This window comes from Lissotriton vulgaris, chromosome 3_2 (assembly GCF_964263255.1).
Source record: "Lissotriton vulgaris chromosome 3_2, aLisVul1.2, whole genome shotgun sequence".
Taxonomy (NCBI): Eukaryota; Metazoa; Chordata; class Amphibia; order Caudata; family Salamandridae; genus Lissotriton; species Lissotriton vulgaris.
This window is the reverse complement of record NC_141690.1, coordinates 147,463,892-147,479,334: the sequence shown is the minus strand read 5'-3', so window position 1 is coordinate 147,479,334 and position 15,443 is coordinate 147,463,892. Positions and strand designations below refer to the sequence as shown.

Below are 15,443 nucleotides of genomic sequence, written 5' to 3'. Positions count from 1 at the left end.
GCCATGTATAATTTTGTTAGTGCATAGCGTCAAGGATTCAAAAATAAAATGCTGGACTTGAAAACCCACAAACCCACCTTTTCAGACTTGTTTTGTAGTGTTCGGTTGTATGTCTGTTGTGTCTACATTTTCCACTATAAATGTGTTGCCACTGATCTCAATCTTGTATGAGACACCTACGTTTTTCCTTATTCTTCATATTGCCTTAAAATATACAGATTTCCTGGTGCACACTAATATTAAAAACATAACACTTAGCAGATGGGCAGTCGATTGTAGTTCATACGTGCAACATAAGTTTCCCCAGACCAATGGGCTAACCTGCTTTCGGCTGCCCCCCCCAAAGGGCGACAGACCCAGCATTGCAATATGAGAATTATACCAAATGGCTGTGTTCAGCCTTGGACACTATTGCACCTATCAAGGCCCTTAAAGAAAAAACTAAATCCAAGGGCTCACCCTGGTACACCCCTCATCTTAAAGAACTAAAAAGGGCGTGCAGAAAATTTGAAAGAAATTGGAGGATCTTTCGTAGTAAGGTAGATAAAACTACACATCTCGAAGCCATCAAAAAGTACAAATTAGAAATCAGACGAACCAAAACTTTATACTTCGAGGAAAAAATTCTAACTGCCTCCAACTCCTCTAGAGAAATCTTTCAGATAGCAAAGTTCCTGATGGATATCCCTCTGGTTCCCGCTGACCCAAGTAAAGCTCAGGCTCGATGTGAGAGTCAAGCTGAGTACTTTTACAGGAAAATACAAAAAATTGCCTCCGCTTTTCAATCACCTAATCTATCCCAGGACATGGGAACCAGCTCACCTAACGTCACGACTCCAAAATTAGCTGAGTTTCCATTGCTGGATGAAAACTCACTTGCGGTTATCATGACGAAAATAAAATCAGGATCTCCCACAGACCCTGCCCCTCCCTCTCAGATAGTAAAAATTGAGAATATAGTCAAACCTGTAATCCTCAACATACTAAACACTTCCATTTCCACAGGCTCAGTACCCACTGTATGGAAATGTGCACAGGTTAAGGCTCTGCTGAAAAAACCCACACTGGACCCGGAAAATATGGCCAACTATCGGCCTATTTCCCTCCTTCCGTGGATCAGCAAACTCCTTGAAAAACACGTCAACTCGGCTATCACTCAATTTTTAGAGAACAACCATCTCCTCCACAATTCCCAAGCTGGCTTTCGTCCAAAATTGGGAACCGAGGCGGCTCTCCTGGTGGTAACTGAGCTGGCCAGGAAGCAAATGGATCAAGGCGGCACCACAGCAATCATGTTGCTCGACCTCAGTGCCGCCTTCGATACCGTTAACACCAGCATTCTCCTTCATCGCCTCAACCAGATGGGAATCTCGGGGAAGGCCATGCTCTGGCTCCAGTCATTCCTGGAGAACCGTTCTTTTAGGGTAGTTGAGGGTACTACCTACTCTAAAGTCTGGCCCTTGGATCAAGGTGTACCTCAGGGCTCTTCATTGAGCCCTACTCTTTTTAATATTTATATGCAGCCGTTAGCTGATATAGTGCACTCTTTCGGTTTGGATATAATAACCTACGCCGATGACACGCAATTAGTCGTATCTATGAATCAGGCAGACTCTTCCCCTTCCAATCTAAGTAACTGCCTGATAGCAGTGGCTCAGTGGATGGCAACCTCGCATTTAAAATTAAATGGCGAGAAAACTGAGCTCATGGTGTTAGGTAACTCAACCATTCCCATTCCTTTGCTAGACTGGCCACCATGTATGGGCCCTACGCCTCAACCAAAATGCCATATAAAGAGCTTAGGCATTTGGCTGGACTCCAACCTCAGCTTCATGCAGCAAGCTACTACTCTCTCTGCCACATGCTTTGGGCTAATGCGTATGCTGAGAAAAGTGCTGCCTCTTCTCCCTTTTGAAGCTCGCAGAATGATGGTTCAAGCCATCATTTTGTCCCGCCTAGATTACGGGAACTCCCTATACTTAGGTGCCCCTGCTTTTACAATCAAAAAGCTACAGGTGACTCAAAACGCCGCAGCTCGTCTCCTGTTAGGCCTCAATAAACGAGACTCAGCCACCATTGCCCTAAGGAAACTGCACTGGCTTCCGGTTAAGGCCAGAGTGCTGTTTAAGTCTCTCTGTTTTATGCACAAAGCCATGTGGAAGAATGCCCCTACTATGATCTGTTCCCTGGCAAAACCCTACCTTCCTCACAGGTCCCTAAGATCTAGCACTGCCTTCCTGGCCACTGTCAACAAAATCAGACGGACCAGATGGGGCGGGCGTTCCTTCTCTTGGAACGCCGCAAAAGAATGGAACTCTCTGCCCACCTCCCTTCGCAGTGAACCTAACCTCCTAAAATTCCGGAAGGATTTGAAAACCCACCTGTTCATTTAATCCTTTCTTTTCTTTTAGTATGACGGTACTTAGCGCTACGAGGCCTCCGGGTTGTTTGCGCTCTACAAAACCCGATTAATAATAATGATTAATAATAATCATTCCTTTAAAGCGATTGACTCGCACATAAGACAAAACTTACACATAATTTCTGAAAGTTACTCCTATTTTCTGAAATGAATAAATATACTTTTGAATTAATGATCTTAAAGGTCTAGATAGTTATGTAAAGTACTGGTGGTTACATTTGAGGATGACAATGTACACAATGATGAGAAAAGAAGCACCAGACTGAAATATGAAATTATAGTTGTTGAGTAGCTTACTTAAAAAAAATGCATATCTCTTTCTACTGCCAACAATATTTGGTGTAGTAATACACCATTAAGAAAGGTGAATGTCTTTTCGCAGCGCTGCTCCTTTTACTTCATTCCTGATTTCTTGAGGAACAATGAAAGTAGTCAATTCTCTCACGACGCTTCACTTTATTTTTCAGCCGCGAGACCGCCCATATGACTCAGGCAGATGCCCATTTAGAATCTTGTCGCATTCACGTTTCCAGAGACATGATTGCTATATTGCTGAGAAACATGGCATTCAACAACAATATCTCACAGCATGAGGAGAAAAGGTTGCAGGATTCAATCAAAGAAAAGTGTTCCAAGATGGAGGCGAGTCTGCATGAGGAATATGAGCGGAAGGTGCTAGCATTAACAGCGGAGTGCAATCTGGAGACTAGGAAAGAAATGGAAATGCAGCACCACAGACAGACGGCATTGAAAGAAGAGACGGACGAGTTTACTAGGTCCATCAATGAAAAGGTTGGTATGGACATTCACGAATACCTCTAAGAGTTACCAGTGCTAATGTTCTTTCTCTGCTTGCATTACTTCTAAGATAGTTATGGTAAGATAATGCATTTTTAAAATGTTTTTTTTTGTTTTTAAACAGGTAATGTTCCTTGACATATATCTGTGCATTTGTAAGATCCATGTAATAATAACGTTAGGTTTTATTTGAATTATAAGAACAAATAACAGTCTTTAATAATAATATCTTGAAAGTGTACTTGTTCCTAATTATATGCGCTAGCATTGGCTAATTACCTCACATGGGAGGGCGCACAGAAAATGTTAGTTTTCAGGGCTTGAGAAATAATTAAGACGTGTTTCATGAGTTTTGGCCTGTTACTCGGGACTACTAGTGGTGCAGTTATTGTTGTATTCCTTTGTGTTGTCTAGACATAATAGTACATGAACACTTAGGTTGGTTATATTACATCTTCCAGAGGACAAGTTACAAAATACAAGCAAACGAGAAAGGTGGTATATGATCTGTGCCAAGTGTGGTCTCGGACACTGTAGGACGAAGGTGTCCAGACACATAGTCTGCCCTTTTTGCTAGGCGGGACTCCACCCATCGACAAAGAGCCTCCACCAGTCCTCATAGGCTCACCTTCTACCCATGTTATTACGTTGTGGAATCCATATTCCAGTGGACCTGAGTCCCATCATCCCTGCATTTCTAATTTGCACATATTTTATGCATTGGGAAAGTTTGTGTCTAAAAGCGTGGAATATGCTTTGAAGTGGAGCTTCTGGTGAGTTGCTCCAGTAGAGGGCCATTTTTATTTGCAAATGACCACCACTATTTACTCATGTGATATGTAAGCGGGAGTCTAAAGACTGGGTACAAGACTTAACAAAATATGTTTTGCGACCAATCATTTGTCAATGTGAATTGGAATGTTTATTTGTTAGAAATGTACTCAGTTCTCACACTGCTTTCCTTTTTTTTGTTTACTAAAGCAAAGCTAAGGAGAATAGGATACAGATGCAAATATCAGAGTTCTTATCATTCCACTCAGGATAGTGGCAACACTGGATATTCCCATTTTTAATGAGATCTCTCAATCTAAATTGGTTACATAAGCGGGAGAGAGCACCCACTTTGTGTACATTGTGTTGGAGTGGAACACAAATTGTCAGTGTTCCTGCCATCACAATGCGTGTCATATAACACCGTCAACATTGGGGTCTTCGGAAAGTGGCTCAGAGATATTCCTACTGTACATTCTGTGACGAGGCCAACATATATTGTCGTGGGCTAGCTGATCCTTGGAGTCCAAATCTGTATAATACAATACAAGATATTGGTAAGACAGACATGCACATTCCACTTGCTGATTCAAAGGGTACTTAACTTCCATCTAGCTTAAAAACAATTAGCAGCTAAAGGCAGTCAGCCATGCCTGCAGAGAGAACATTCTGTTTTATGAATCTATGCTCAGCAGCCAAGGTTCTGAGCAAATCAGTCCAGTACACAGTTGACCTGATGACTGGCATGTACATTTATGCTGCCCATTTTTATTAAGCCATATGTAAGTCAGCACAAAGTCATTTTGCTTTTCCTCTACGTAGTTAAGCATTACATTAATGACGTCTGCGTGAAAGGGTTTTGTTAATATTAGATAGACTAACTCCTTAATCACCTTTACAGTCTGCTGCGGAATACAGAGCTCTTGTTGACAAACTCCATGAGAAAGAACAACACCAGATGAAAAGACTGCTGCTGCTGAAACAAGAGGAAGACTTTGCAAAGGTCCACAGGCAACTGGTGATTTCTCAAAGAACACTAATGCATGAGATCTTTTTCAAGCAGGTACAAGATTCAGTTTCTAAGAAAGAACTAAAGGTTGACGACGCCAGAAGTCTTGCACACCTTTATTCAGAGGTTCAGGTAATGAAATGCACATTTTAAGACTAACTAATCTGCCTATATTTTAAAGTTGTTTTAGAGTGAGTTTTGACAGATGTACATTTTAGTAGATTCAACAAACTTTAGAACTCCTTTAAAGCAGTACGTTTTCTTTACTGTGTTTGAGTAACTCTTCCACATCATTCATCTTACTGCGTGTTTGTGTTTTAGAGTATTAAGGAAAATATTGGAATGATACACATGATAAATACTGCTTCATTTTTTGTGTACAGGGTGAGACCACAACTGACAACAACTAATTGTGCCTAACCTCACAGATGGGTGCTACCAAAGAAATATTAAAAGTTCACCTGTGAGAGCCTCGGATTGGGCATCCCTCTTAAATCTACTTTTCTCCCCGCACAACTATTCAGTCAACACTGGGAGAAATTCAAATAATTTGTTTTTATGTGTAGCACTTATTACCAAACCTACTATTACTAAGTGCTTTAAATAACATGTGTTACTGTTACCCATTTAATGTTAGACACTTTGCCCACTTAGGAAAGATGGAAGGCTTACCTAGCCTGCTGAGACTCCAACTCGCTGCTTTTTGCAATGACAAATATTAATATCACTCAGCTAGACTTCTGGTCTAATGGAAGAATGAACACGTTCGTGGCTGTTCTCAAACATATTTCCCTCCCTCTGAGCACACAAATGCACTTACTCCCTTTCTAGAGTTGATGAGGAATGTGCACACCACCATATTTCAATGTTGCTATGTGTAGGATACATGTTTCCCTGTGAGCAAAAAGAAAAACGGATGGGTGTACCATAGAGTGGTCCATCTGCTGTCAACAGGCTGATGTGTGCATGCTGGACAGGGAGTGCACCTGGAAGTAAAAGACTGGAGTCTTATGGTGATGGTTATGGAGATGGTTCCTTTGACAGAATTCATCAGGCATAGTCAAATATACTTTGTTTTTCTATAAATTTGAAACTGCAAGGAATATTGTTCCTTTTTAATAGCCCTTCGAATGAATGCGATGCACACATGTCAGATGAATTAGAAAAGCTTCTTCAGGAAGTGACTTATTCGGTATTCTCAAAAAAGCATACAGAATAATAGACATTAATATCATCTTCATTTCAACAGACAAAAAGTAGTTGCCTGTTCCTAATTTGCTGCATATATTTACCATCTCCCAGTGATTGTTTGATTTGTAAGTGTCTTTTTCAAAATTCCGGAGTTTACACTCTGTACAGAAATGTCTGGATTCATTCAGAATCAAATTGTAAATTATGCTCCGGAAATCCAGTCCCAGTCTCTGATTTCATTTTTTCATCTTCTGTCAGAACACAAGCATACAAATGTTCTAAGGTTAACTGTTCCAAAATAGAGTAACTGAGAATGATTGGTCTGTTATTTTGAAAAGGTACACCACTTTTAAGCTACATTCTTGTGGGGTAGTAGGGCAAGCACTTACAGGTACTGAACAGCCAATGAATTTGTTAATAAATGAATACATAGTAATCCTTTAAAAGTTCTTGTGTTTTGAAAATTTCAAATGTAGTTAGAATGTCATCATAATCATATAAAAGAAAAATCGTGTTTATTTTCCAGGAAAAAACAGAAGACCTTATGGACTTTTTTGAAGCGAATATGAAATGTCACCTGAATAAAAGATTTGCATGTAGAAAATACCTGATATACAAGTTGCAGTTAAGTGAAAAGCAGTCCCGGTGTCTCCTGAATACAGCTGCATCTCAGATAGCAAGCCTGATTAATAAAATGCAGAGGTAAGAAAGGTATCCTTTTAAATATTAAAACCCAAAACACTGATCATTCCTAGTAAATTTAAATATATTCGTTTGAGTAAAATAACTATGCACAGCTTGGTACAGCTAAAATGCATTGGAGGTACACCGCTTTTAACAGCTAAAAATGGCATTAGAGTGTTGTACTGTTTGCTTCTATTGTGTTTTCTTTCCATTAGCTCAGCAAGAGTACAATCCTTGGAGAAAGTAATTGATATATGAGATGAAGTTCATGACCTTGTAGAGGAACAAAGTTAATGCCCTAGCTCCTTTTTGTAAGGTCATGGCACTCCGAGTTGACTTGTAATATCCTTTTAAATTACAACAGAGTGCATTTTATTCTTTACAATATGTGGTCACACCATTACCCTTCAGAGAAACTGCTTAAATATTTGGTGTTTTGCTCTGTGCTCCATTGCGGTCGGCTTGAACTTGTGACTTTATCCCTGTCCAGTGCGACCAGATAACCCCATTTTGTGCTTTTGCTTTTTGGCTCTACTTTTTCCTAAGTTTTTGAAATACCATACCCCTAGTCTGCTGATTGGAGTTTTGTCATTCTGGTTTCTTTTTTTTTATTAAAGTTTGCTTTATTAGTCTAGATTCCAGTGGGATTTTTCTTGTGTTGTGTTTTCTCTTTATTTTGTTGTGCTGCATAAATACTTTCCACTTTACCTCTAGGAAAGCCTGACTGCCATTGAGTCGAGCTACCAGAGTTAATTTGGTGACTTTTTATGGTTGAGCCTCACGATGATTGTGGGTGTTACTTGAGTAGGGTTTCACCTGTCGACCAATAACCCAACTTATAACATTTGGTAGAGTAGGAGTATCTCCGGAAGCCCGCAGCACTCCTGCCCTTTCAAACTCATTGTATCCATGACCGATATAGAAGAAGGTAACTGCATGGTTACTGAATTTGGAGCCTCAGCTGGCTGCATCCCGAGAAACCTCGAACCTGACAGCCCAGCTTCTACATGTCCATCAGTCCATAATGGCAGTCACCACGCCCTATTTTAAGAGCAGCAACAGTCACTAGATTTCCAAGGCTGAGATCGCCAGGCAAGGCATGACAGTCTTGTGCAGGGAAATACAACAATGGTCCCAAAGCTCAGGGAGAAGATATTCTGTTTAAGAAACAAACTCCTTCTTTGTGAGTTTGTTTCTTGAAAACAAATATGTTCCTTCTCAGCAAAGATTAGTGCCTTCAGTGGTGATGCAGCACCTGCTGTTTCACTGAAGGCACAGAGATTCTGCCTAGTTGGTGGGCATCTCTAAATTTGATGGCGATCCTCCACCAGAAGAGTGGGTGCTATTTTCTCTGCTGACCCGACGGGCTGATGGACCTCACACCACAATCTATTTGACTCCTTCAATCCTAATTCTATCAGAAGGAGAAAAGCCACAAAGGAATTCCACCCTGAGATCGTACTGACAGAGGTGCTGGCTCTTGCTATTAAATGCGGTCCCTTGACCAGTCACCAAGCAGTGCGTATATAGACATATGACATCCCTTGTTTTCAAGATAACATGTTACTCAGTTAAAATATTACACACCATGGAGAGTTAAAGTTAGGGAGCTGAAAGAAAACTTTGGGCCATTGCTGAAGAAGATGCAGGTCGACTATCATGCAAAGGAGTACTCCCCTTTGCTCATCTCCCTCTCATTCAGGTACCAGGCCACGTGAGGAGATATTCCCTTCAATTCTTGATGTGGATGGGGTTTGTTGATGGGGACTGTTTTGGGTGAGGTGAGGCACAGAGCTCCTCTTGTCCATCCAACCTTTTGCCTCTTAATGACTCATTGGTCCACACCAATAATGGAGAAGGTTGAGATTAACTACTCGTCCAATATCAGTAAAGTGTATACATTTATATACAATGTATATAAATAAAGTGTTGCCTGAAGCCCATAGGTGGGGTTTGGGTCTCGTATGCAGAAGCTCAGTCTGCCACTTGTGCAGAAGCAGCTGAGAAATGAAATTACTCAAACCCAGTGTAAGAGTGGTCACTTTTTCAAAAAGAGACAATTGCTTGCAAATCTGAATGCTTTTATAAGTTTCTTCAAATTATATATAGACTGTGTGAGAAGACAGCATAGGAGTGGAGGAAAGCATTGTGAATTTTGTTTTCCATAGCCGCTGACTTTGATATGGAATTCATTGTGGCTAGAAAATGCATGCTGTTGCATACTCCAAGGCCATAACATGATCATCTGCATTGACTTAGCAAGGAGCGAAGCAGCTGTTTTTAAGCACTTGCACTGTCTAAAGCGCATTCATTCTTTGGAGTTTTGTAAGGCTTTCTTTGACATGCCTTTGTGGACTATATTGCAGAAGGTCAGCCAAGGTAGAATCTATAGGCTCTTCTATGATGCATTTCATGTTTTAGCTGTAATAAAGGTCGGACACTTCTCAGCATTTCTAATGTAAGTTATGTTTCCTTTATTCTGAGTGGTGTATTTATATAGAATATTGAACAAATTCATAAGTCATGTATTCGAATTGTGTTGGTGTATGTCTTAGGCCAGTTTCTTTCTTTCCACTGTAGTATGGTACATTTTGGGGTGTTCCGATGGCCTACTTGAAACTAGATATGGATCAAGAACCTTTTCATTATTTAGAGAAATGAGTCTTTATCATTATAATATTTGTGTTAAAGATGTGTTCTGATCTATGCTTAATTGAATCTAACTTAACTGCATGCCACCATCACTGGTGTAAAAGTATGGCTTGAATCCCAGCTTGCAGGTTCATGTTTCTCTGTACTTAAAAAAAACCTTTGATCTCGACATATTTATTGTTGTTATAGTGACAGTCACATGACTGAACACCACTCAGGTGTTCTGCTAGATCAGGCCCAGACTGAAGTTCATTCTGTGAAGCAACATTTGGATAGTGCTTTAAAAAACGAGAAGAGAAAACTTCATCAGAAAATGAATATCAAGAGAAAGAGACTAATGTTACAAAAGGTAAGCTGTTCCACATTTATATCTCAAATGCATAAAGCAAATATCATTGTTGTTACCACACACATCCTACCATTTGATTTGTATTCTATTTTTAACTCATTTGCTTGTAACGTGATTACCTGATGTCAGTTGCAAAGGTTGTGAATTAGGCAGAGGTTCAGATTTGTATTACAGCTTTTTATAAAATAATTATGTAATTCATGGAAACCATTCTACTTTTATATCCAGGTGATGATTTTCCAGGCTGGAAGACAAAGTGGGTGCAGCTGTCAGCCAGGGATGACCAAGATTGTAATAATCAGTTTAATCTACTGGAGCTATCGGCCAGTGGTCAGTGATAAGTTAGTGCCAGCAGGGGGAGTTAAGTGCTTCTCATTGATGATCATTTCTGCTTCTGCCTTATCTATGGCCAGCAAATGCCATCACCCCTTGTCTCTTAGTGGAAGAGTACAACAGTTTCCCAGTCGGAGATCCTTAGCATGTTGGGGTGGTACCAGAATGGAAGTAGAAAGATGTGTTCTTTAGCTTAATCTGTGACTGAACATTAAATAAGGGCTGTTCATCTTGATGTAGTTGTAGAACTGTGGAGCAAAACAGGTGGCATACTAGAGGTTGTGTGCCTGTGATTCAGAATCACCCACAAAGAAAGGCATCTGCAAAATGCCAGAATGCTGCTGCGTGTGTGCTTCTGAATGACAGGGTATCATTTGCAGTAACTTGTGAGCCTGTCAGACATAGTGCAGATAGTGGTTGAATCCTTGATCCATTAATAACCAAAGTCCTGGGTCCTTGCTGCATTTGGAAGTGAGACAGTCTATTTAAGAAGTGGACTGGTGAGTGAGGCAGCCTGGCAGCAAGCACCTTCCACAAGATCGCATTTTATCTTGCAGCACTTGTGACACTGCCTTAAAAATGCTATTCTGTTTGTTTATTACACAGGAGTTTATTGAAGGTCTGTTAGTGACGATATTTAGCATCAGGAGGAAATTTCCAAAAAGAGGCAGGCATTTGTTTTTCACCTCTGTTGATGGGGGGATCTTATAGATCAATGTCCAGACAAAGAGTTTGGAAGACTAACCCTCATGACGTGTCCAACAAAGACAATTTCTGGTGATGAAGTCCTCCAGAATGCCTTGATAAAAGCATTTAGAGCATCTAAAAATAAAGTGATGGATGGAATGATTAAATTAATCTCAGCCTCTGGCAGTCATTCAAATCACATCCCAGTCCACAATTTTTTAGCCCACCACTCTACCTCAGTTTGGATCCAGTCATATGCGGATCAGTCTTAACCCTGATCCAATGGGAACAGCCCAGCCCTCTCTGCCATACCAGGTCCTCCCTAACCTGGAACACAAGCAGCCCAGGACCAGTTCAAGAACAATTTGTATAAGGCTTGACCAAACTGACATGGCATGGTGTGCAAAAAAAACAATGGACTGTGATGCAGCTTTAGTTATTACCAATGGGTGAGATTAATTCAAGCATTCTATCGAATACTTTTTTGTATACTTCAAGTTGACAAACACATTGGGAGCGTTGGGGGTGGTGGCGACCAATAGCAGAATAACATTAAGGTTCTGTTGTTGAATGCAATTGGAATGAAAAGCTTGAAAGTTTCTGACCAGAAAATTCAAGCACTGGTCTAAAATATAGCAAAAGCTGAAAAATGGGTTGGTTGATCTCCTCATCTATTTAGTTGGAAAACAGATTAAAAGTAACCTGAAAATCAGAGCCCAGACATCTAGCATCAGCTTTACTGGAATAGAATTCTTGTAATAAACAAGCTTCAAGTAACATTTCAGTCCTTTCTTCAAAAATATTTTGTAGACTCTGCCTTTATAGGTTAAAAATAAATGTTACTTTTACAGCTAACAAAGCAAATGTGGGGGATGTAGGGAAATGTCATCGTGAGTAATACTGAAGGCAAAAAGTCATAGTAAAGGATTGGCTAGGAAAAATCAAGTTTTTTCAAAAACAGCACTAGATGTCAGAAGGAACATCCTTTATCTGGGAACTCGAGGAATGGTACAAAGTACATCCGGGCACGAGTTTCTATACACATTTCTTTTAAAACTATGTGTTCACTATGAGGAACCTCCTTTCCTGGAGGTTTAGTGTGCTTCATCACATTCAGTGTGGCTTGATTTTTGATAAGAAGCAAAGATTACAAATTTCAAACCACACTTCAATGAAACAATTTCTGTGGAATTGCCACCCCTGCAGGATTGATTAAAAATGATTGATCAGGATTGAAAAGAAAACAATCTTTTTGCCATTTCTAAGAATAGTTACAGAAATCCTGCACTCTTAGTAGCTCCTTAAAACTACTTTGCATCTGTTGAAGCCTGTGTGTGGACTAAACTATGGGCTGAAGATAATTTGGCCAATTATCAATTTCTTTATTTTTAGAGTTTTATATAGCGCAAACTAGACCCGAGACATCAGGTATCAGAGTGCTTTACATGAGCACCAGTTTCGTTACAGATGGACACATTCATTTTTGTTAGGCACAGGGAGATTAAGTGACTTGCCCAGAATCACAGGATGTTGAGTGTCGTTGCTGAGGCTCGAACCCAGTTCACCAGCTTCAAGGTCGACTGCTCTAGCCATAAGGCTTAATGATTGTAAGGGTCATGCTCTGGTTACCGCTGGAGGCAAGAATTAAATTCAGACTTTCATGCAATGCTTTCAATGCTCCTTTTGTACTTTTGACAGCGTAAACAGTCTCAGTTTTAAGCAGACCCTCTGCTTTGAGGCAAAGTTATTCAAACCTAATTATGCAGTTTCGAGGGGCAGTCCCATTATCCAGGAACACACTAGCTGAAGATCCAAGATTTCAAGAGAAGAGAATATCTGTTCTCAAAATTCAACTACTTAAAACTTATTTTTATTTTTATCCTCATATCACCAAAAAGCATCTGCAATACTTTATATAGCTGCCCTTTTGACCTGTGCACCATGTAGCCTCTGCATTTGCCTCAGTCTGTGAATCATGCCTGACCCACACCTTTATTGATGTGATGGTGTAGTCAATGGCCCAGGAGAGGATATTCAAGCCCCAATACTCTGCTCCATGACATAAAGCCCAGACAAATATTGAAGCTGTTCTCCTTCCCTACTGCCTGATCTAAACAGGCAATTTTGATAGCTGCCTTTACCCAGTCTTCCACCTTTGGCGGCAAGGGGTCCCTCCATTTTATGCAGATTTTTCTGTGAGCTATCAGGATCAGATAGAGCAACAATCCTCTGTGTGGATTTTTCAGCCTCTTACTGATTGTGCCATCTTCTCCAAATACCACAAGCACCATGAATAGGGTAATTTTCCTACCAAAAATCCGAGTAAAAGCATTCTCGATTCTACCTCAATAGTCTCTCAACTTTGGACATTCAAAGAAGATATGGAGGTCTTTGGCTCTTCTAAAGTTACACCTTGGGCACTGGGAAGAGGAGTAGGAGCGAACTTTACTATCTTAGCCAGTATAGGCGATTAATGGCAAAGAAGTGTTTTTTTTCTCCAGATTGGCTGTTTTTTTATGAATTTGTATAGGAGCCCCAGGGATTGTTCCCACACTACCTCTATATCACACTTGAGGGGGCCCCATTCCAACTGAATGATGTGGCAAACACTCCTTCTTGTCTGCCTCCAAGAGCTTCTCATACCACTTAGAAATGTCCTTATTCTTAAGGTTGACATCTTTTAGAGAGAGCTCCAATTCCCAGTCACCACAGGTTTCTTTCTTTTCGGACGTAAACCATGAAATGTATTGAATATATTTGAACCTGGAGAAATCATTCCCAATATTTGCTCTTAGGGCCTCCCAAGGATGGACAGCCCCGATGATATCAAGTCTGACCATTTTATAATGCCTGCCCTTCTGATTGGTGTTCTTAAGCTATCTTTCAGGCATAGCAGGGTCCCCGGAGGTTCCCAGATTGGGGCAAAATCCGAATATAAACTAGTCCCCTAATGGAGGGAACAAAGTTGTAGAAAAAGCCATCTCCACCTTCCTACCTCACTATTTTGCCCTAAAGCCTCCCCCAAGTTGAATCATCGGCCTTCCCAAGCAGCATCCGGATGTTTTTGAATTGGAAGGCTGCACAATACCAATTAATATCTGGGAGGGCCAAGCCTCCTTTAATAAGCCTTCGCCTAAGTTTCTTTCAGGCCAGCCTTGCACCCTTATAGGCCCAAATAAAACTTAGGATCTTCCCCTGCTTAGGATCTTCCCCTGGATTTCACTGATACCTAACATAGAAAAACTGAGGGGGGTGGCATTACACAAATAGGTTAGTTTTGGGAGTATAACTATTTTGATCAGGTTGACCCTTTCATAGATAGTTAGAGGGAGGTTTGTCCACCTAGCTAATGATCAATCTATTTCTTTTGCAACCCTATTTTCATTAATCTGTGGGATCTTATCTATTTCATTAACAATTACAATGCCAAAATATTTACAATCCTGACAAACTTTCCCCTCCCAGTCCTGAATATTCCAGCACATCACTTCGGTTTTGGATGTATTAACTAGATATCCTGATAAAGATCCAAACTCTTCTAGCAGATGTTTGGCCCTTGGTATTGCCACAGCTGGATCAGTAGTATATAACAGCAAGATGTCTGTGTATAGAGTGACCTTGCTATAATGGTGATATTTAAAAGGATATAAGGTATCTGATCTTATCGCCTGGGCTAATGGCTCTTTATATAGATCAAACAGTAAGGGTGAAAGAGCACAGCCCTGTCTTGTTCCTCTCAATATATTAAAACTAGATGTTAACACCCCATTTAACAGTATCCTGGCTGAGGCACCCTTGTAGCATTTTTCTAAAGTGTGTAAGAAGATAGGCCCAAAGCCCATTGTTCTCAACACTCAGATACGCCCAACACACTCTATTGAACGCCTTAGCTGCGTCAAGAGCCACCATGGCAAAAGGTTCTGTTCGTTCAGATGCAAGATCTATTGTGCCTATGAGTTGCTGGGTCTGTTCTAGAACATATCTCTTGGGGATAAAAACTTTCCGATCTAAATGGAGCAGGTGTGGTACGATCTTGGCAAGCCTCCCTGCCAAAATGCTCATGGAGATCTTATAAACTGCATTCAGCAGGGAGATCGGCCTGTAAGAATCGGCTCTTGAGGGATCTTTAGTGGGTTTCAAAATAAACACAATTGTTTGCCTCTTTCTAGGACCTAGGAACTTGACCTCCGAATTGATAGACCAAATTAAAACTAAACAGAGTTTCCATTATCGGGACCAACTCCTCTATTATGAATTGCATCTGTGCCTGCTGCTTTATTGCTCTTGCTTTTTCCGAGACTCAATCTCATCCCCAGTTATTGGGGCATCAAGCAGTTCGCGGCTATATGATTTTAAAGTGGATATGGATTTTTACCTTAGCCGGTTTTTAAGCGCTTTGTGATTCAGAAATATCTCTTCCTTATATAGCTCAGAAAATAGAGCAATGAATATCCTCCGATGTATTAGATGTATCTCCGTTTTTGTTTATAATTAGTTCGTTTAAATGATTCCTCGCCCGATCCACTCTAGCCTTCCAAGCCAAGAGC

At 40.5% G+C, this 15,443-nt stretch overlaps 1 protein-coding gene across 2 annotated transcripts in view; it reads left to right on the top strand.

The window, feature by feature from the left end:
* The window catches only part of EVC2 (EvC ciliary complex subunit 2), a 494,903-nt gene that overhangs the window by 190,356 nt on the left and 289,104 nt on the right, over positions 1-15,443 (top strand). For both annotated transcript variants that reach the window (XM_086964103.1, XM_086964102.1), the window contains exons 10-13: positions 2,890-3,214; positions 4,893-5,132; positions 6,718-6,893; positions 9,717-9,876. In XM_086964103.1, the coding sequence (XP_086820229.1) occupies positions 2,890-3,214; positions 4,893-5,132; positions 6,718-6,893; positions 9,717-9,876 (901 nt within the window). The remainder of the gene's footprint in view (positions 1-2,889; positions 3,215-4,892; positions 5,133-6,717; positions 6,894-9,716; positions 9,877-15,443) is intronic.